The sequence below is a fragment of the Onychomys torridus genome, chromosome 15 (assembly GCF_903995425.1).
Source record: "Onychomys torridus chromosome 15, mOncTor1.1, whole genome shotgun sequence".
Taxonomy (NCBI): Eukaryota; Metazoa; Chordata; class Mammalia; order Rodentia; family Cricetidae; genus Onychomys; species Onychomys torridus.
Genome location: NC_050457.1, coordinates 12,712,713 through 12,734,779, shown reverse-complemented (window position 1 = coordinate 12,734,779; position 22,067 = coordinate 12,712,713). Strand labels below are relative to the sequence as shown.

General features: G+C 35.3%; 1 protein-coding gene across 3 annotated transcripts in view; it reads right to left on the bottom strand.

Moving 5' to 3' along the window:
- The window catches only part of Edil3 (EGF like repeats and discoidin domains 3), a 435,127-nt gene that overhangs the window by 307,396 nt on the left and 105,664 nt on the right, over nucleotides 1–22,067 (bottom strand). For 2 of the 3 annotated variants that reach the window (XM_036207034.1, XM_036207035.1), the window contains exon 2: nucleotides 11,076–11,204. The exons of the other annotated variant lie outside the window; for it this stretch is intronic. In XM_036207034.1, the coding sequence (XP_036062927.1) occupies nucleotides 11,076–11,204 (129 nt within the window). The remainder of the gene's footprint in view (nucleotides 1–11,075; nucleotides 11,205–22,067) is intronic. 3 annotated transcript variants of the gene reach the window in all.

Here is a 22,067-nt window from a genome sequence, read left to right as displayed (position 1 = left end):
ATCTGTGGTACATTGGTCTTACTAAGTACAATATCTACATATATGTGTGGTACATTGGTCTTACTGAGTACAGTCATCCATAGTTATCTATGGGACATTGATCTCAGTACAGTCAACCATAGGCATCTATGGGACATTGGTCTTAATAAATACAGTCAACCATAGACATCTGTGGGACATTGGTCTTAAAAAGTACACTCACCCATAATTATCTATTGGATGTTGGTCTTGGTACAGTCATCCATTAGTTATCTATGGGATGTTAGTCTTAAAAACTCTGATAAAACAAAACATTGTATACCTGAATCCCTTTTAGGAATTGATGTAGTATTTGCTTATTACATAGGCACACTCTTCCCTATACCTCACCACCTAATAATGTAAATATGTGTTTATATCAACATGCTAAATAAAGAAGGCATGACTCTTATTTGAAATTCACCATATTTTCCATTGATAATATGCAAGTGAACAGATATCCTTAGCATGGTTCTTCAATTTTCTGAGGAAATAGCGTTGTATCCTCTCCATTTTATTTTATAAGCTGTGATTGAAATCAAGATAATAAATGTGAATTGTTGTCTATTTAAATTTAATTTTTTTTTTTTACTTTCAAAGGAGAAGATTGAATGCTGAAGAATATATCCAGCCCTATTATGAGGCTCATTTAAAAGTTCTGCATTGCCAATGTGCATTATGAAATATGGATTACAGAAGCTGCCTTCACATTAATACTTTGCTATATATTGGACAATCAATTTTTCAGAGTACAAAGTTACTTTGAAATGTCACTTTCTTCCTTCAGGGAAGGGATCTAAATAAACTTACACAAATAATGCCTTCTACTTCTGGTTCTTCAACAAAGCATTGATGTCTTCATCCTTATTTTAGTAACTTTGCTTTGCTGACATAATTCTCAAAGCAAATACCATGCCACTAGTGCATAGTTGGTGTCAACCAGTTTTGTGGACAATGGCATAGCAGTTTCTAATGTTTTCACTCTTTCTTTCTAACATGATTTCTATCTGACAAGATACTTATTTTCAGGGAATTAATAACCTTGCCTTTTTTTCTTCACTCCATCTTTTGTATCAATAATGATATGCAAAATGGCAGTAAACCAATGCTGTCATCAGCCAATAGTCTTTTCTCGCCACCAGGTGATGTTAATGATTTTATCATTTCTGCCCTTACGGCTTTCCTGGCCAACCTCAGCTTCTCTGTAGTCAAGGTGCCTAGAACATCATTAACATTTCCTTCACTAAATGTTAATTTCTTCACATACTTCTCCTAATTTCAGGGACTGATTGCTTCCTTAGTCTTAATCAGACACATTAGACTTTATATCAACCTGGCCTTACTTTGTCCCCTTTGGATAGTTTATGTACTATTACAGTAATCAAAGGTTTAAGCAAAACAAAAACTTATGCTATTTAATTGTGCTCAGTAACAGTCTGCTTTTGTAACATCAACAAATACACTTTTTTTTTTTTTTTTGGTTTCTACTATGCAAATAAATAACTCCAGATAGATACAGCTATCATGAAGTGGACCTAAATCCACTGAGGTTCTTTTCAACTGAAGCACACCCTAACTAGATTTTCAGCCTTTGTATATAATTCTTATGGTATTATATATTCTTTTTTCTTTCTGGTATTTTGCTATGTTGCTTAAGCTAACTGTGAACTGGGCATCCCACTGCATCTATACCCCACTTCTAGGGTTATAGGTATATGTCACCATTCTTGGCTGCTTAATTTCAAGTACAATGTCGTGGTGGTTAAGAACTGAGCAATCTCCACTGTTGGTTTTTCTTTCTGCTAATACCATTTGGCAACTAAGTCTAAAGGAAATTCCATGCCTAGGAAAGACATTTTACCATTTAAAAACATATCAAATTCACCGATGATCACATTTTAAGATGTTGTCATTATTGCTTAAAAATTTAAATTTAAATGATTTGTTCTAATTGGGATACTAGAGTTCAGTGTGCAGTTAACTCATTCAAAAGAAAGCAAACAGTAGGTACAATTTCCAAGAATGAAGAAATGTATTCCTACTGAAAGTCGATAGAGAAGAGAAACCCACGCAACAGATCTGAGGTTTTCAATACTGCTGGGTATCTCTTCAATGTGTTAAAACACACTTGTGAGTCTTCTACAATTGTCTCCTGATGAGAGAGTTCCAGTGGAAAAAGATACATTTTCTAGAGACTAATTCTATGCTGTCACTGTGGCCTGTGATTGGAGTTTTAAGATGATTTTGTCCTGCTATGCTGCCTATACCAGCTCTGAACTCCCGACTGCAGCTTCTGTCTGCTTCAGCCTCTAGAGCTCTTGGATTACAGGTAGCCACCATCTCCACCAGCAGTGTTATTACTTTAAAATAGTAATTTTTATTTTCAGAACTGTTTAACACTATACATTTCATTAATTTCACAACCATTTGAAATTTGAATAAATGAACAATTTAATGTTACAAGGAGACTTCAGTTTTCATTATATTATTCTAAAATAAAATAATACAGCTTTTCCCCTTTATAAACTGTTTGTGTAATTTTTCTCACTGCAAAATTAATGATCAGTGGCTGGGGAAATTTCTCAGTGATTAAGAGCATTTGGCTACTATTGCAGAGGGCCTGAGTCCATTTCCCAGAGCCTACCCTGTGTATTGCACAGATGCCTATAACTGCAGATTGAGGGCATCTGAAGTCCTCTTCTGGCCCAATGGGGTGCCCACTCACATAGTGGGTACAACATACATACCCACAGACACATATACATGCATGTATAATACAATGTTTTAAGTTGAGTAATAATAGTAGAGAAATTTGATGGGACTAATTTTTATTAGATTTTTTTTATTGCCAGTATCTACAAACCTATGTATATGTTTATCAGTATTTTATACTGACAAAGCCCTTAAAGAAATCAAAATTTAAACATGTGACTATTATAAAACCTTTAATTAAGATAAAACTAGCCCGATACTGTCTTCTATGCTGCACCCATACCTTTACAACATGAAATGATGGCTCATAAATCAAAGCTTTCAAATGTAGCCTCTGGCACAGTAGGTATTTGAAAAGTACTCATCATTTGTGTTTGCTCTTTGTTACTCTTAGGGACTTCGACATAACCTAAAGGACATCTGATGAACCATTTGGGAAATACCATCTGTGACCATGGATCCTGCAGCTGTGGTTCATACCAGGAGAGTGTGATAAGGAACTGGGAGACATCATAGACATGAACACTCACTCACTCAGGGACAGGAAGATGGATCAGCAGGTAAAGACTCACAACCTGGTTCTGATCCACAGAAACCAAAAAAAAAAAAAAAAAAAAAAAAAAAAGGGAAATAGCCAACTTCCAAAAGCTGCCCTCTGCTCTCTCCAGATGTACTGTGGCTGGTGCATGTCCACATTCAGGAACACACACACACACACACACACACACACACACACACACACACACCATAAACACACACATGAAAAATTCATCAATCAATTAAAATAAATATGTAACATCCACTCAGGTATGTCACAAAACTATGATACATACACATTATTAAAATCTAAAAATGTTGGCAATTATTTGTTAAGCAGAAAAAGCTTAATGTGACACACTCTTTGTCATGACACATACAAAGTATCCATCTTCAAGTAATAAAAAAATCTCAGAACAAAAGACAGTGGTCTAAATAGCAAATACTAAATGCTCTTAATAGTTTATATTATATTTTGCTGCAAATGTTAGCTTTACAAATAAATTGGTCTTTTTTTCCCAACTAGAGAACAACAGCTGTGTTTACTCAATAATGATAATGTATGTTGATTTTCTACTTTGATATTTCCACCAGTTAATATATAACTGCTAGGCCTTGCTATCTGCAAACTAACATTATAACCATTATAATTAATAATGAATTAGAAAATTTTAAAGTAATAAAGCCAATGAGTACATATGTATGCTACAGACATATATATATATATATATATATATATATATATATATATATATATAACAAAAATACTTTTTGTAGTATGTACTAACAAGGATAAAAGTTACACTATTTATCATCTACCTAAATAGCTAAACAGTTCTATTTGTTTTTATATGTTTAATTGTTTTTAGAAAAGTAAGTAAATATAATTATACAGTTAATTCTCTTGAATTATAAGTTGACTGGGAGATCTCTGCAAACATGTCAAAAAAGTTATCAGCTTTGGAGAAACTATTTTAGACCATGTGGAATAGCTAGCTTTCATTATAATAATTTTACATATGTTGGCTTAAATTATATGGTACCTTCTCGTGATCCAAGCAGTAATATTAAGGGGAGAACCTGGCAACAATTCATAATTTTATTTGCCATGAATATTTTACTGAAATATACAAAACCTTCCTTTGGTAATTAAAATTTGAAAATTTTAAAATAGCCTATCCCTGCCCCCAGTTTTCTCTAAAGCTTGTTATCACTCTGATATTTCCCAGCCACTGACGGCTTCATATTCTAGAACCAATCACTTTCCAAGAGATAAGCATGCATATGGCTATCCTAGGATACTCAAATACATACTCAGCTTGCAGTTTTCTTTCCAATGTGTCTTCATGTTTCTAGGATAAACAGTCTTTTGTTTTATAATGATGTAGAAACAATGGGACAGATTAGAATGAATGAGCTTGGAGGTCCAGAAATTGAATAGAATTTTACTCTACGCTAGAAAAAGAATACCAATTACAAAGTGAAAATAGGTTTGAGTGGGATGAGGCAAAAGGGGAAAGAGTACGGTAGCAGTGAGTTACAGCCCATCATGTCTCTTTGGTTGGGAATGAGAAGCCTGTTTAGACACCAACCAGTCTGTGATGATGCAGAGGCAGAACTATCGTCACGATGTGTTCCGATGCACTGCTTCCAATAAAAAGGTTTTCATAATAGTTGTTTTCCCCCAAAAATGTTGTTAGGTCTCCTATTCCTACCAAATTCCAAATCTGATAGTGTGAATGAGTTACATTCATGCTCAGTCTTATCACCTATCTCTCTTAAGATTCTAATAGTTTATTTATAGTAATCAGGTTAAGGTTTTAAGTATTGTTTCTATGTTGTAACGACATATCCATCTTAAAGGAAAATCATACTTGTGTTCAAATTCTAATTTTTTCTATCACCCTGTCTCCACATTTCTATTTTTCCTGGTTCTTATCTCAGAACTTCTCCTGGTTTTATATCAAATTCTAACTCCTCAATGGTTCAAACATCCCTTCATGATCCCTCAGGTCCTTAAAGACAAAGCCTATATTTTAACAGCCATATTCTCTACACACATAGTAGACACTCAAATATTTGATGAGTGAATGAATAATAAATAATATATTGAGGAATATTTGCTTTAGTAATTGAAAAAAATTCTACTAATTCTTAAGGACAGACACTCCATTCTGTCCATTTTTTAATAACCATATGTATAATTATCACTTCCAAATCTATGTTTGGCAACTTAAAACTTGTCTTGAAAATTCCTCAAATCAGCATCTGGAATGCTGAGTTTACTTTTTACTGCTTATCTATTTATGCTCAACTTCTACTATCTCAGAAAATGGTATTCTTGTGATTAAGAACAAGTATGGCTTTTCCAGGAGACCAGAATGAACTTCACAGCACACATGTTGGACAGTTTACACCTGTCTGAAACTCCAGTCCCAGGAAATCTAAACAATACCTTCGTCTGAATGTACTAATACCTACAGTCACACATGTACACATCCCTGACTTGCATGCACATTGCACTGATAAAAATAAATAAATAAAAAATCGTGTTTATAAAAAGGAAAAAGAAAACAGGAATCCTTTTGTTTCCACTGTAGACATTGTCTACTGTATCCTCTAAACTCTCCACGTTTCTTTCCAATCTGCTCAGTTATTGTCTTCCCATTCAAGAACACCATTGCTGCCTGATTAAATGTATTGTGGTCAGTCTGTTCCCTTACTACCTCTGCTGCATCTGCTCCCATATTGCAGCAACATCATCTTTACTACCTGTCAATCATCTCTGTTGCTTTTGGTAGGAAATAAGAATTTATTAGTGACGTTTCTTTTCCCCTAGCTTTCAACATATAATGCCTTATGTATAGAATAGGGTTAGTTTCTTATCTTCTAGGTTAGGCTTTCAGTTATTTGTAGAATTCATGCATGAATTTTTCATGCATGAATTCTCTGATATATGCTTACAACAGAGCACTTATTTATAACTTCATGTACTTACTCTAGTGTTCCTATTTATTTCTTATCTAGCCATAGTTTTCGTCATCTATTTTTTGTCTCTTCTCCCCTAAACTAGACAGCAATTCCTGTGAGCTTAATGTTCACCTTGATCATTAAATAAATAACTCAATAAATATCCATTTATGAATAAAGGAAAATTAAGACTTTTACTGATTGATTGATCGATCGATTAGAGTTGGGGTTGCATGAAGTAAACATTAGTTGATCTTAACTACAGCCCTATCCATGAAAACTATAATTTTTCTTAAAATCATTTGTTTTCTTCCCTTTGATTTTATCAATGTATTATGTAGCTGTGCTTATACTTGTTACTACTAGTAATTTTTTTCAATTACTCCAATAGCATACACAGAGTTGTGCAACATAAATTACATATTTTAAGAGTTACTGATATTTTCATTGATAAACTCTATACTATTCACTATCAATATGAATTTGATTTCTAGAAGGAATATGTAAACACTCAGCTCTACATTGCTGTCTAGAAAGGTGAGCCAGGTATTGGCTGGGAAGAAATGTGGGCATAGCCACAGGGAGCTCTGTCCACAAGTGCCCTGGAGAGGGAGCCAGCATCCGGAGCACATCTATGCAAAACTAATTTATTTGGCAGAAGATGTCTTCAAATTCATGGATATGATGTGGCAGGCTTTGCTTTACTTTGCTGCAAGAGAAAGCTTCCTATTGCTATCTGCAGGTATCAGAAATAAATCTTAGCAACCTGAAAGGATCGAACAGATATGAATGTGGCAATTTAAGTGTGTGTGTGTGTGTGTGTGTGTGTGTGTGTGTGTGAGAGAGAGAGAGAGAGAGAGAGAGAGAGAGAGAGAGAGAGAGAGAGAGAGAGAGAGAGGAGTATTTAAAGGAATCTCAGAGGAAAATGTGTTGCCAGTGAAAGAATTTCACAAGCCTAAAAGTGTTATTTTGCTAACCTCCAAGACTATTTCAGGAATGTAAATGATATGAGGATTGATATCAAAAGTGGTGAAATGTTTCAAGCTTATTTGACACTAGATGTTTTGTGGGAGTGGGAGGAAAAGCCCAGAATTGGATGAGAAGGTCATTTGAGTTGAACAGCATGGAGAACTTTAAATGGAGCTATGGTAAAGTATTAAGGTCTGAAGTAAAATCATGATGAAACTTTCCTGGATATGCATTTGAAATTATCCCTTGCTGACTGTCAAATCACTGGAATAAATATAATTTTAAAATATGATAATCAAAATTTTAAGAATTTTGATCCTTTGTCCCGTACCTTCTGTCTCCCTTCCGAACCTTGTCATATATGCCCCTCCTTCAAGTTCACGGCCTCTCTTTTCATTAATTGTTATTTATACATATATGTACATGCATATACATATATGTTCCTAAATATGACCTGCTCAGTCTATAAAATACTACCCATGTGCATATTTTCAGGCTTATTATTTATCAATGTATAACCAATTATTATGTTCTTCCCACCTTTCCTGATCCTGGCTTTTCTCCATTGCCCATAGTTCTTTATGTAGGATTGAAGACTCTTGGGATTTTCATAATATTTTGTATACAACTATGAGTAAGTTCACTTTTTTGTGGAATAAAAATATATTTAAACTTTTAAATGATTGTAAGACGTTTATCATTCTATAATAATGTGAAAATATTATGTGTAGCTAAATAAAATATTAATATGTAAGTAAAACACAGTGATGTTCATAGCTCTATTTATAAAGGCATTAGCCTAAAATAGCTGCTTTTCTCTTTTTGCATTTTTATATATAAAATCTCACCATTCTTTATACTTTCTGCTCTACTGCTACCTAATATGGAGAAACAATGACTACAAAATGTCTCAGGGAGTTATCAATGGAAAAGCAGAGGGAAGGATGTTAACAAGATAATGCTTCAAATATTTGGTCCCTACATTTTAAAAATAGGGAAAATACTAAACTAGGCAAGGTATTAAAAGCACCACTAATTAGTATCTTTACTTAGTAAATGTTCAATATTACATTAACACGTGCTAGTTAAATACAGGCTTAAGAAAGAGGTTTTAGAAATTAAAATAACTGTAGGAAAATACCTGCTCTATGAAAGTACCTAATCAGGAAATTATTATTTTCTCCTGACTTCTAACTCTTTTCATGAAATAACTTTAAAGGGCTGTGGGGACTGTTCAGTGGGGTGGAAGGCTGGCTGTGTAAGCATGAAGACCTGAGTGGGATCCCAAGCATCCACATACAAAATCAGGTGTAGCCACCCGTGTCTGTAGCCCCAGTGATGCACCGTATGGAGAAGACAGATGGGTTGCTAAGTCTTGCTGTCAGAGAGTCTACCTGAAAATGCACAGGGTCACTGAATTCTTACCCTGACTCAAGATGATGAGATGGAGAGCAGTAGAAGAGGGCACCAGCGTCTTCCTGTATCCTCCACTACACATACACTTCCATCACACCTGTGTATACCATATAGACATACACATGTGTACACACACATACACATACCCAGATTATTTTATAAAACATCAATGACACAACACAAAAGGCATCTTATCCTGTTATGTTCAAATTTTACAGTACGCTTTCCATTATTTTGATCTCAAAGCCCTGTACATACAATGAGAATTGATATAACATTTATGGTATGCTACATTGTAGGACAGAAAAAGGTTATGCCTTTCCCAAGAACTGCTAAATATACCTTACAGAAGGGTGAGGTTGTATGAAAAGTAACAAATATAGTCAAAATAATGTAATTTAACTACCAAATATTTAGTTATTTTAAGGACTTTAAGAGCATAATGAGAAAATATGGTTATATAAGCATCCAGTTCCTTAGTGTCAATGTACTGACTGCAATATGCATTGTGATAGTTCTCTTTCTTTCTTTCTTTTTTTTTGAGATAGGATTTCTCTGTGTAGCTTTGCGCCTTTCCTGGATCTCGCTCTGTAGACCAGGCTGGCCTCGAACTCACAAAGATCCGCCTGTTTCTGCCTCCCAAGTGCTGGTATTAAAGGTGTGTGCCACCACTGCCTGGTGTGATAGTTTTCTTAAACCACTCTTCTGGCAAAATGATGGATGTTGAATTAATACTTAAATGTCGGATATCAATTAAAATATTTATCATATTTCTCTCTGAGAATTTTCATTTTCAAGACGTTGACAAAAACATAGGAACTATGAATTTGATATTGGTGGAATTAAAATAATGACACTAAAATTTAGTTATAAAATTCAACATTCGTGGTAGAAGTACTTACAGATTTAATTTTCTTTGGTAATACAGACCTCTGAATATATGAGTCTTATATTAAACTCTAAAATGCTACTTTATAAATCTGCAGATGAGGTCAAAGGGATTGTACTAGCTTTATTTCTACGGAATAATGTCAAGCTCCATAAAATATTGCTGACTTAATAAAAGCCTTAAAAGAGAATTAACATTGATATGAATTAAACTGGCTAAGTACTTTAAAAATAATAGAAGTAATTTTTTTCAGACACATTCATTCTAGTGTAGTATAAAAATATAAGAAGTATGATAAAAAAACAAAGCACATTAAAATTTCATAACTGGCACCTGAACATAGTAAATTAATGATTTCATTTAAAGATTCTTTTTATTGTTGAGCTAATAGTTATGGGGCTCTTACTACATAGAGCCTCCCAGTCAGAAGCATCAGATACAATAATAGGTATCATAAACTCATCACTGGGTACAAAAACTAATCGTTTTCATTTTCCCAATTGTTTGCCCATAGTCACCAAAGTGTCCATTTTCCAGCAATTTTGATGGATGCCTGACAAAATTTTATTCAACATGATTGTATTTCATACTTAACAAATGTAGACCATTTTGTACACTTGTTTTCAGACTTAATCATAGTGCTGCTTCAACCCTGAAGAATAAATTTGTACAGATGTTTGCATACTGTAGTTTCAAAAATATTTCTAAATTCCTTGAGAATTTTATACATGCATTTTGAACAAATTCACCCCTCTCCTTCCCCTTAATTTCTTCCATATCTGTTTCCATCTCTCCAACTTCCTCTCCTCTTCTTTTTTAAGTTTTCTCAGCCATCTACTCCAATCTGTTCTGTTCAAATACCTGAGGATGTGGCACCTTCTCCTGAAGTGTGGTCAGCATCCAAGGAGCCAATAAAGTACAGCCATGTTCTTAATGGAGAGCCATTTGGAAACTATGAAAGTTACAAAATTTTATAGTAGTAAAATTTTCACACAATAAAAAGTAATTTTGAAAAGTAACCACTGACATGAATCACTTTTGGCAAAGACAAGTTTTTTTGAAAGGTTTTTTTTTTTTTTTTTAATGAAGTCTGCAGTGGAATGCTATCTTTTTTATATTCCTAAAATGTGATATGTGCTCATATTCTAAGAAAACTGTGATTTAGAAGATTTACAAAGTACTAATATACATTACCAATTCTTTTAAAAGTCCTACTAAATTTACAGTAATGATTTTACCTAAGCCAACACAAGAATTATTTCCTGTCTTTGCATTAAATATTTTTCATTAATGTTAGAGGCATATGCAATTTATTTTATTCAATTATTATTTGTAGTTTCTTTAATTTTCATGATAGTCACTAAACTGGGAACAATGATGTATTTAAGAACACCACCAATAAAAATATAATTAAAAGACCAACTAAAAACAATGAAATTGATAGTAATACAGGCAAGTAAGTTCAATACCATCTTAGAAAGTTTCTTCAGCCCATAAGAGTCACATTTGTGAGTCATTGGATAAAACAAACATGGTTACTGAAATGTTGAATTCTTGCACTTACCAACCTCCACAACACTAGAGCAGTTGGGATCTGTGAAGCCGTCTGGACACTCACAGGAAAAGGAATCATCAGCCAATCCCGACAGACAGATGCCACCATTTTCACATGGATTGGGGTTGCAAATGTCGCCTGGGAAACAGAGAGTCGGAGTTTGACTTTTTATGTCTGTCCTGGCATTGGGGCACACCAGTTCACTTGGCTTGCTTCTGAAGATCAGCAGTAGACTGGTATCTCTAGTTAGTTTAACTTTACAACCCTGCGTGTTTCCCTTTGTAACATTTTGGTTCATCTCTTTAATGTGCTAGGATGTATTTTTCCATACATAGAATCTGGAAATGGTATGTGTACTCACATCAGCATCAGGATGTTAATAGACTTGAAGGTACCAAAGGCCTAAAACATAGCTTTTCTATTTCTCTTTTACAACTTCCTCCACATGAATGCATTCAGGCCAATGTGCTTCTTGTACTTCTTGAACTGACAGAAATATTGAATATCCAGAGACAAACTGCAACCAAGAAGTAAGGAGCATGAAAGCAAAGACATTCAGTACTGTGGCTTTATCTCTGGTATTGTGTGGCAGATGAAATTTTATACTATAAAATGGATTTAAGAGGCTATAAAAATGGCCACCAATGTTGACTAGAGAATGGCAGTTGGTGAAGATGTCACCTACTGCAGTAACTTGTAAGACAGAAAAAGCATATGTGCTAACATTCTGGATAGGAGTAATAAGGTTTCCACACAGACTGTTAAAGTATCAGTTGGATCTTAATATCACACATGATAAGCTACTAGAGGAAAGAGGTGTGTCAAGCATAGAACCCTTCGATTGAAATTTAAAGAAATATAGAGGGACCAGAATTTGACTGGAAAAATGAAACTACTGATCAACTTTAACCTCTCAAACTAATATCTGGTCAAATTTAAAGCTTTAACAGAAATATATGACCCTACCATAAATATAAAGTCATGCATGTGCCTTAAGAGAACTGAAAATATTTCAGAGAACTCATTTGGAACACAAATGGACCTCTCAGGAAATCAAATGCCATCAAGACATCCTGAGAGGTGTCCCTGAGTTAGCTGGCATACCCAAAGTAGCATTCCTGATTCACTGTGAAAGGAATGATAGATAGCCTTCAGGTAAAACCCTGGGTGGAGGAGTATGAATTATTTTACAAGGAGGACTTGAGTTAGATTCATGACCACTTTAAAGGGGACTTTACAAGTTAAGATTTCACATGTAAGGCTAAAAAGAATGAGGAGAATAAGGAGGAAGGAAAAAGGGAGGGGGAATAATCAAAAGAGGAGGAGGAACATGATGGGGAGGAAGAACAATCAGCAGCATCTTTAGCATCATCTAGACCACAGCTTTAACCCATTTCATTGCACTACTAAGAAAACTATGTATGAAGGAAGATGCCCTTAGTGTGAATACTGCTTCCCAGAAGAAGAGTGATGAGCAACACTGTCTTCTACCAAGTCCAAAGAGTACTTGGGGTGAATTGTCACCAAATCAATTTTGCAGTATCCATCATAATTTCATTTATTTTCAGCACTATCCAAAACAGGAGCGTGCCTTCTCCAGGCAGTATAAATTGTTGCAATAATGTCCATAAAGACAGAACAAGCTGAAGATACTTATATAGTCTTATTTGTATTGATGGGGGAAAAAAGCAGTGTCTGGGAGACCAGCCCAGGGATGGCACAGCCCACAGAGGGCTGGACCTTCCCTTATTAATCACTAATTAAGAAAATGCCCCACAAATTTAATAACAGCCCAAAATTATGGTGGCATTTTCTCAATTGAGACTCCCTCCTCTCTGGTTACTCTAGCTTCTGTCAAGTTGTCATAAAAATAGGCAGCACATGCCTACTAAGTCCTACTATATAAAGCTTGTAAACATTCCTTAGTTGCCATATACAATTGCATGTATTTAATAAATATAACACAATGGGATAACAACTTTTTTAGAATGATGGTTACACACTCACATATTTATCAAACATAATTGGCATTTCTGTAAATATAATATATTTTGATATAAATTTTGTGTGCTTATACTTTTTCTGTTATTTTGGATGTCCTAAATCTAGTCTATGAACTTGAAAGTTTCAGGCAAGTACTCTACTGTTTAATTATATTCTCAAACGTAAGATGACAGCATACTGTTAAATTTATACTTTGTATCTTAATTACAACATTAATATTTGTACAAACATCATTTAAAGGGATAGAAATAACAAAAAATTATTATAACATACAATGAATCAAAATGGCATTGTAACCAAATAGGTGTAGGTTTTGAAGTATAGGAAGACATCTGTGTTAATATTTAGAGTTCCTAGAAGTATGAATAAGTAGTCAGTTAGAAAAGAAAATGTAATGTATTTGGGTTTAAAGGTAATATTTTATCTGAAAACTCTGTGGAACATCTCAAATGAATATGTCTGATAATAAGGCAGGTATTGAATTGGAGGACTTTCTCTATACAATGAATTGTTAAATGTCAGTGAGGCATTAAAAGCAGAGATAGGACACGAGAGAGCAGATGAGAGATCCTCTAGATCATAAGTAAATATTCTGGCAGGTAAGGATTCCTTTGAAAAAAAATATAAGAAGTTTTAGGATCTAAATTTAGGTCCTATTCTGTATAAATGACAGGTTTCACTTGTGACAGGTTTCACAAGTGAAATTTAGTAGGTCAATGTCTGCCAGAGATTAACAAAGGTCACCCAGTATTAGGTGGATAATCTGAGCAGAACATAAAATTGTGGCCTTGTATAAAGCACAAACAACAGAAAACAACCAAAAATAGCCACTGGGAGTTATTAGTGGTCCTGTGAATCTCTTTTGTCATACCTAATTATGATATTATATGAATAATGATATTCACATTGTAGCTGTGTTGTCCAAGATAGAGATAGTAAAAGGAAGTCAGAGTGTAATAAGTTTAGTCTTCTGAATTAAGCCTCTATAGTAGAGCACTTGTCCAGAATTCAGAAGGCCCTGTACTCAGTACCTAAAACCAGGAGAAAGAAAGAGTATACAGATGTTTGCTAAGAAATAGTGACTTCATGATGGCAGTTCCATGAACACCACACTGCTCATTTCTGTTTAGTGTCCTAAGTAATTATTTTGCCTACAACTGAAAACATACAAAGGTAATGCTTATGGAGGATGGGATAATGAAAGATCAAAAGCACAAAGATGCTTGTCTTAGCCCCATGTGAAGAACTAAAGGGATTGACGATGAAGAAGGCAGAGGCAGGAATAGCCAGGAACAGCCAGTCTAATGCAGGTTTAATGAAGTCTTCTGTAATATATTAGGATGTAGTGATACATTGTGTACCCTAATAAACTTGCCTGGGGATCAGAGGACAGAGCCAGCCACTGGATTAGACATAGAGGCCAAACGGTGGTGGTACACACCCTTAATCCTATCACTCAGGAGGCAGAGATCTTCCTGGATGAGTTCAAGGCCATACTGGAAATAAAGCCAGGCAGTGGTGGCATACACCTTTAATTCCAGTACTGGGAAGCACATATGCCTTTAATCCCAGGAGGTGACATGGCTGTTCAGAGAAATATATATATATATATATATATATATGGCATAAGGAAACAGGAACTAAAGCAGTTCAGCTGAGATCCTTTCAGGTGAGGACTCAGAGGCTTTCAGTCTGAGGATTTGTGGAAACAGCATCAGCTGAAGAGTTGGTGAAGTGGGGTTGGCTGTGGCTTGCTCTGCTTCACTGATCTTTCAGCTTTCACCATGATATCTGGCTCTGGGTTTTTTATTAAAAGACCATCTAACCATCCATGGCAAAAAATGCTCTTTGAAAGAATCCCTTTGGCACAGAGACAACCAGGAGCTAGTACTCTTACCATGAACAATATTGGCTTTCTGCAAATGAGACAGAGTCCAGGAGGCATCCTACAAGTTTTGCAGAGGGGGTTGTAAGCTCTGTGAACTGTGTCAATGTAAATGCATGTTGTCCCATAAAATTTGATTGGCAGTGTACTTCCATGGGCACAGTAACATTCATTCTCAAAGCTACCCTGCTTTGTTGTTATGTTCAAAGCCATCACCTTACCCTGCTATTTTCTACATGCAGTTGTTATCAAGATGATGGTGTAGGTGTGGATTGACACTTTTAGGAAGAAAATCAATGTCCTGGATAAATTTCAAGCCTAATTGACATATTTGTCAAAACTTCTGATTCTCTGCAATTTGAACTAATGTAAGGAAATACCTACTTGAAGAAGAAAAAAAGTCATGGTTAAAGCTTTAAAAGCTCTTGGAGTTCAAATAAATGATTTTTTTCCCCATTTAGTCATTCCCTTGGTTGATAGGTCTTAAAACTGTGATGGCAATCAGCACAAGAAGGCAGCTCAATAAAGAAAAAGAAGACAATACAGATTACACAGCCCTGTATCTCCACTGTTAGCAGGTCCTCTGCTATGGGACTGAATGCTGCAATCTGTGCTGTGTTAAGACCTCCATGTTTCTTGGCTGGCTAGCCTCACCTGTTTTACATTAGGACAGATGTGTTTAATTTTGTTCTAACTATGTTTTATAGTTCCATCTGCAGTTTATGGCAGACTCCGAGAAATTAAGCTGATGCTGGCTTGCCTTTTGGCAATAGAATGATGAAGCAATTATTTTTCCCAGGGGCAAAAAGTCTTTGCAGGCTAAATTTAACTTACTATTTGCCCGAACTTTGTGCCCACTCAAGAGTTCTGAAAGGATTACAACAGTCAGCTTCAGTTTTAGCTTCATTTTCCTCACTGACCCCCTACTTGCCGGCAGTCACTTTCCACTGAAAGTGATACACAGAATATTTACTTTGCCTCATTATCCACTCACAAGCCATGATCCTTGAACCTTTGGAGTAACATTTGTAGGTATCTTAACGATTTCCTCTTACTGTGGAAAACAGTGCAAAACAAATAAGTAATGACAAACCAACTAAAAAACAAAACAAATTGTACATTTCAATGTCATTTTCTATGATATCACTATACACCACGATGATACTTCTAATTCATCTTAAGAAGAACGTTCTATTATGACAATGTGGTGGAAATTGGTATACAAGATGGCTAATTCATTTAAGTGACTTTTAAGCTCTCAAATGGTTTATATGCTACATTTTCTTGATCAGTTTGTGTCTGTCTTCTGTGTGCATATCAGAGAACCATTGACTCATCCATCATGCATTCATTTTACCATAAACCACATTGAGATGCCAGAATGCAGCTGAGATGAAACACATAATGTTCCTGCACTCTTAGAGTTTATATTATAGAAGAGATGAATAATGAAAGCCCTCCAAGTAAGCAAACAATGTTTTGCTCTCTGTAAAACCAAGCCAGGAGAAAAATCTCCCTGATATAGAATGCTGTAAAGAGAATTGATTATTCAACACTGAGAGTCAAGCAAGGTCTTTATTCCAGCTAAAATCTGAAGAATGAACAGAAAGGAGCAGTATCGAAAAGGAAGAAAGAATTTTTTAGGGTGTCTTTTTAGAGAGAACAAGTGACTAGCTCTCATGACAGGCACAGGAGTGAGGAAAGCAAGTCATATAAGAAAAAAGATCAGTGTGTATAATACACAATAATGGATTACCATTAAACATTTGTTATGAGAAAATTTTTTTATAGAAACATGTATAATTTGAAAGCCCATATTTAATTCTCCATGTTCAGCACAATAAATTATAGTGTTTTTGGTTTATATATCTTAAGCATCTGAAAATACATTTTATTTACATGCTGATGTTTTTGTATATTTATCAATTGATATTGTTTTATTAATGTATTTTCATAGTATTACTAATGTATTCATGTGTTTGCCGAATAATATAAATAAATCAGGAATGTATTGAGATGAATGAGAATCCCTGTTTTATCTTTTCCACTAGATGTGCTAGCAAACACAAGCCTAGACACTCAATATTTCATCTGATCTCTCTCCACATCTACAAATACACCTGTATACAGATATAAAGCTAAAAATAAGAAACTAATATGCTACCCAAGAATTTTACTTCATGAACATAACTTATCACTTAATCACTTCAACGTCTTGGCATGGCAATTGTGCAGGATGTTGCAACTCATATTTAAATGTGGGAAAGAAAAACACAGGAAACCCTTGAATTCTCATTCCATAACCAGGGCAAGGTGGGCCTGTGCATTACTATGCCATCTTCAATTTATTATTCATCATATTGAACATGGCAGCTATAATGCTACTTCATTAAAGAACTGAAAGAAAGCAAAATCCTTGCTCTCAATTGCACAAGTCTGAATTTTGAAACAACTATAAATTTAGTACATAGAATAATTAGACAAACCTAGTATACAAATGAGCAACATATCAAGTTAAAATGAAATCAAGTTTATGAGAATTTGTATAGACAAACTGGTAAAATTTACAGAATATGCTAGCACTCTCATGATTTATTTTATATGAAACCATGGAACAAATATATATAGTTTTAAATTGACAATAGACTTTTTAAGTTGTTACTCCTTTATAGACCGTTTGTATTATGTTATAATTACTTTAATGTATATAATTCTATTTTAAAATCTTCTCTCACATACTAAGGATTATGACTGGTCATTGCATTTTTCAAAAGTTTCTTTTAAAGCCATGAATTCCACTCCAACAAGGAAGGATGAATTCACTAAAGGAAATTTTTAAGAATTCATATGGAAACTTTCATATTTGTGTGTGTGTGTGTGTGTGTGTGTGTGTGTGTGTGTGTGTGTGTGTTTTAAAATGTAGTTACCCTATATGAGGGTAACAATGAACAATGACCCTACTAAGTGCCAGAGGTCAATAAATAAAAATCTCAGTTCCACAAATAGATTGCTTCTTGTAGAGTTTTTGAACAGTGAGATTCCCAAGCATCGCAAACTATTGCCAACGCTACTGGCTACTTTCCAAAACCAGTATGTAAGATCATATAACTGAAAATACCACATACTTGCACTACTTAAGATGGAGATATCACACAAGTACTGACCTGAAAGCTTCATCTCTATTACCTAGTTTTCATAGTTCTTGAAAATGTTATTTGTGTTACCATTAATCATTTCTCTTATTCAGATGAAAACCCTGTAAGCTACAAAAACCTCTGGCCTATTACCATGTGTCTATAGGAGCAGCAGCGACAGGACTGTCACAGGAGTAACCAAATGCTTTCTTATTGGATTTAAGTGCCTTCCATAAGAACTCTTACCTGATACCAGTATTTGATCAAGAAACTGTAGCTAAACAGGTCATGAGCCCCAGGAAAGAATCTACTACTCTTATTCTGCTAAATGGACATAATATTAAACTGAGTCTTAATGGCTTAAAATTATACCCACACATAGATCAATGTATCTCTAGAACCTCATCAGAGAATCTTCTATTTGTAGTAGATGGTGATTAACACAAGACCTGCAACCTGTCAAGATGCAGAATTCCCAGCCTGCAAGGAGACATTTATAACACACTTTCTCCTCCCAAAGATTAAGGTTCATGGCAGAAAAAAAGAGCAGCAAAGAGTTCAAGAGTCAGAGGTGGATGACTATAAATAAGTAGTGTCATTTGGGAATTGTAGGGCAGCTGCACATAGCAACTCACAGCAGTTGTGACAGTGTGCACAAGACCAAAGCAAGCTCTATCCATACAGAATTCCATCAAGGAGAGGGAAGCAGCAGGAAGGTGTACCTCCAGCTGTGGAGTTATTGGCATTTGGTAGCTGCTGGGAGAGGAAGCATACGTTTTCTTTAAGAATGTTCCCCTGGTAAGCTGAGCACACTCCAGTGAAGAGCTACACATTGAAGAATAAATGGGAATTACATATTGGACTTGATCGATGTTTTTAATTTTTTTTTTTTTGAGCTAAGGTTCGAACCCAGGGCCTTGTGCTTGCTAGGCGAGCGCTCTGCCACTGAGCTAAATCGCCAACCCAAATGCTTTTTCTTTTAAAGAAAAGAAAATACATATTTTCATAGGTAGAAAGGAAGAGATGGATCTGAAGGGACTTGGGGAGTAAACTTAATCAAAACACATTGTGCAAAATTCTCAAAGAACCGATACAAAAGGAAAACTTTAAAAAAAATAATGTGATCTGATTCTTTGCTTTGATATTTTAAAAATATTTTGTAGGCTCTGCAAGAGAGCTCAGCTGCTAAAGGTACCCACCACCAAATCCTAACACCCAAATTCCTTCTTCAGAACCCACATGGTAAAAGGACAGCACCCCCAAGATGTTCTCTGACTTCCTCGTGCCCATCACAGTCCATATAAATGTATACACATGCACATTGGTACACATAAACATATACACACAAAACAGACAAACATATAATTAAATAATAAATTCTAGATAATATTGTATACCATGGGTAATTTAAATAGAAAAAAAATCTACTTTGAAATAGAAAGAAATACTAGGGTTATGTAGGAATAACAGAATATGATATTTTACTGACAAACATGGACTACCCTTGTCATGAAAGACCCTCTGATTCTGTACCTCAGTGACATAATTGTCCAAAATTAGTCACAGAAAACCCTGGATGTTCCTATCAGATATCTGACCCAAGGAACCCTTAGACACAGATGCACTTAAGGATGTTGATGCTTATATAAAGCATCATGCTCAAATACACCAGAGAGTTGAATTGTTATCATAGGACAGCTTTTCCTCTTCAAATAATTATTTGTTTTCAAATAATAATAGAATAGAGGACTAAAATTATCCAGAAGAAAATCAGTAAGTGCTGATCGTTAACTATTTAAAATTGTATTTGATTTATGAACTTTCAATCAAAGCTTTCTATATATGTAGACAGAAATATGTTTTGGATTCCAACAAAGAGAATCCTTGATATAGTTTGTATTTCAAAGCACTCTAGAGAGTCTCCTAAAATAGCAGAAGCTAGGATTTTTTAGAACAGAATGGTACATTAAAGATGATCTAACCCAGTGGTTCTCAAGCTTTGCTGTGTAATGGAATCTCAGGGGAGCTTCTCAAACGCCTGATGCTCAGTCCAGTTACGTCAGCGTCCCTAGCAATGGGACCCTGCCTTCAGCAATTTCAAAGTTCATACAAATGCTACTTTGAACTGAAGAAGACAAAGGAAAGGTATAAAGTAATAGAGAGAAAAATAAGAGGGAAAAAGAGAAATGAAAGGCCAGAATAACAGAAGATGGGGAGGATAGTGGGAAAAAATATTTAACTTCCAAAGTTTCTTTATGAGTGTCCTATGAGTTAGGAAATAAAACTTTTCCAGTAAATTTTAACTGCCAAATTACAAATAAGAACATATGCTATACAATGAATGTAGAATAACTGTAATTTAATATGGAGATGTATTGGATTTGTATAAATGAAGGAGAAGAGAGTCTAACAGTAACCACATAATCTTTATCTAACAAGAAAGTAAAAATTTAAAGTATTTTGCTTCTATTCCCAACTATGAATGGACAGCCATGCAATTATTCAATGGACAGTCAATGTGACAGCTCATTGTGACCAGTATAGAATGTTATCTATTCTAGCAGTCTAAAAGCAGATACAAAACAAGATTGGAGGCTTCTGGAAGACCTGTGCTACTTAGGGCAAAGCAAGCCCAAGAAAGGAGCCAAACTCATGCACAGAAACTGGGAAGCCTTCAGAGAGTAAATGACCTCCAGCTAGAATCCAGAGTGGCCAACCATGTCACACAGCTCAGATTAGGTAGCTAATGGCTCAGAAATGCTGACTTGATTCACAGATTTTGCTGGCTCTCAATGGCCTACATGAAGGCAGATTCACAGAACTGGATGCCACCTAGATGATTAAAATGGTAGTATTGGCTGCAGTGGCAAAAGCTTGTAACTCTGACACTTGAGAGTCCAAAGAAGACCCTTCCTTTCAATAGGTAAAGTAATAAATTAATAAGCCATCTAAATATAGTCATAAAAGAGTAAGAAAATGGCTCCCTGTGTGGTTGATGAACAGCTAGTTTTTTAGTTGTTTGAGTCAGACCCACCTATAGGATAGGATGTGATTTAACCTGAAATCCTTATTCTCAAGCATTTCAGACTCTGGGAGGAAAGGAGAAACTAGAGTCTTCTTTTTTTTTTCTCAAATGCTTTGATGCACACTGTATGTAACATGCTACTGTGATTAAGAACACCAGGTGGGCCGGCCTCAACATCCCACTCTGCCTTCATAGGAGCCATTTTGTTCTTCTACATTTCTATTGGCTTCCTTTAAAAGTGATCATGGGTAAAAGTCAAATTACAATCCATGTTGTAAATGTGAGCAAGGTTCTTGACAATGAACTGTCTTCAATAAAAGCTATTCAAATCAATGGGATGCAGAGAATGTTGGAGATGATATTGATTACACATGCTAGGAACCTAGTAGTATATTGGCAATGACAAGAAATGACTAGTAGCAGAGACAAGGTTACAGACAATAATAGCAAGGGAAAATCAGAGGAATTGGAACTGAGGGGGACAAAGGGCTTTCAGAGAACATGTGGAAGTCCTGTTTTACTTCAGGAGTGAGACAATGTGAAGAGAAGTTTGGGCTGGATGTCCATATGCTTGTAGATGCTATGACACAAATTGAAAGAATTCCCATCTGGTGTTTTCACAAGGTAGGCTGCTAAAAATGTAATGGATCAGAAGTTTGGGAACAGGAAAAGTTAATATTTACCTGCAGGGATTAGAGAATATTTTCCTGGAAAAAAGAGGCAGGGAATGAACAAGGGGAAGAAGAATGTCCCTGAATTGAGAGACCAGAACCGGTTCTGGGAAGGACCTGCTGCACCTGTGGATGGAGGAAAGCAGGTGGACTGCGTGTATACATCACGATAAGGCCAGGTTTGTGCGCTCGCCACACAGTGGAGGCAAGGCTCATGGAACTCAGGGTGATCATCAGACTGAGGCAGATTTATTGAAAAAAAAAATAAAGACATGACGTTAA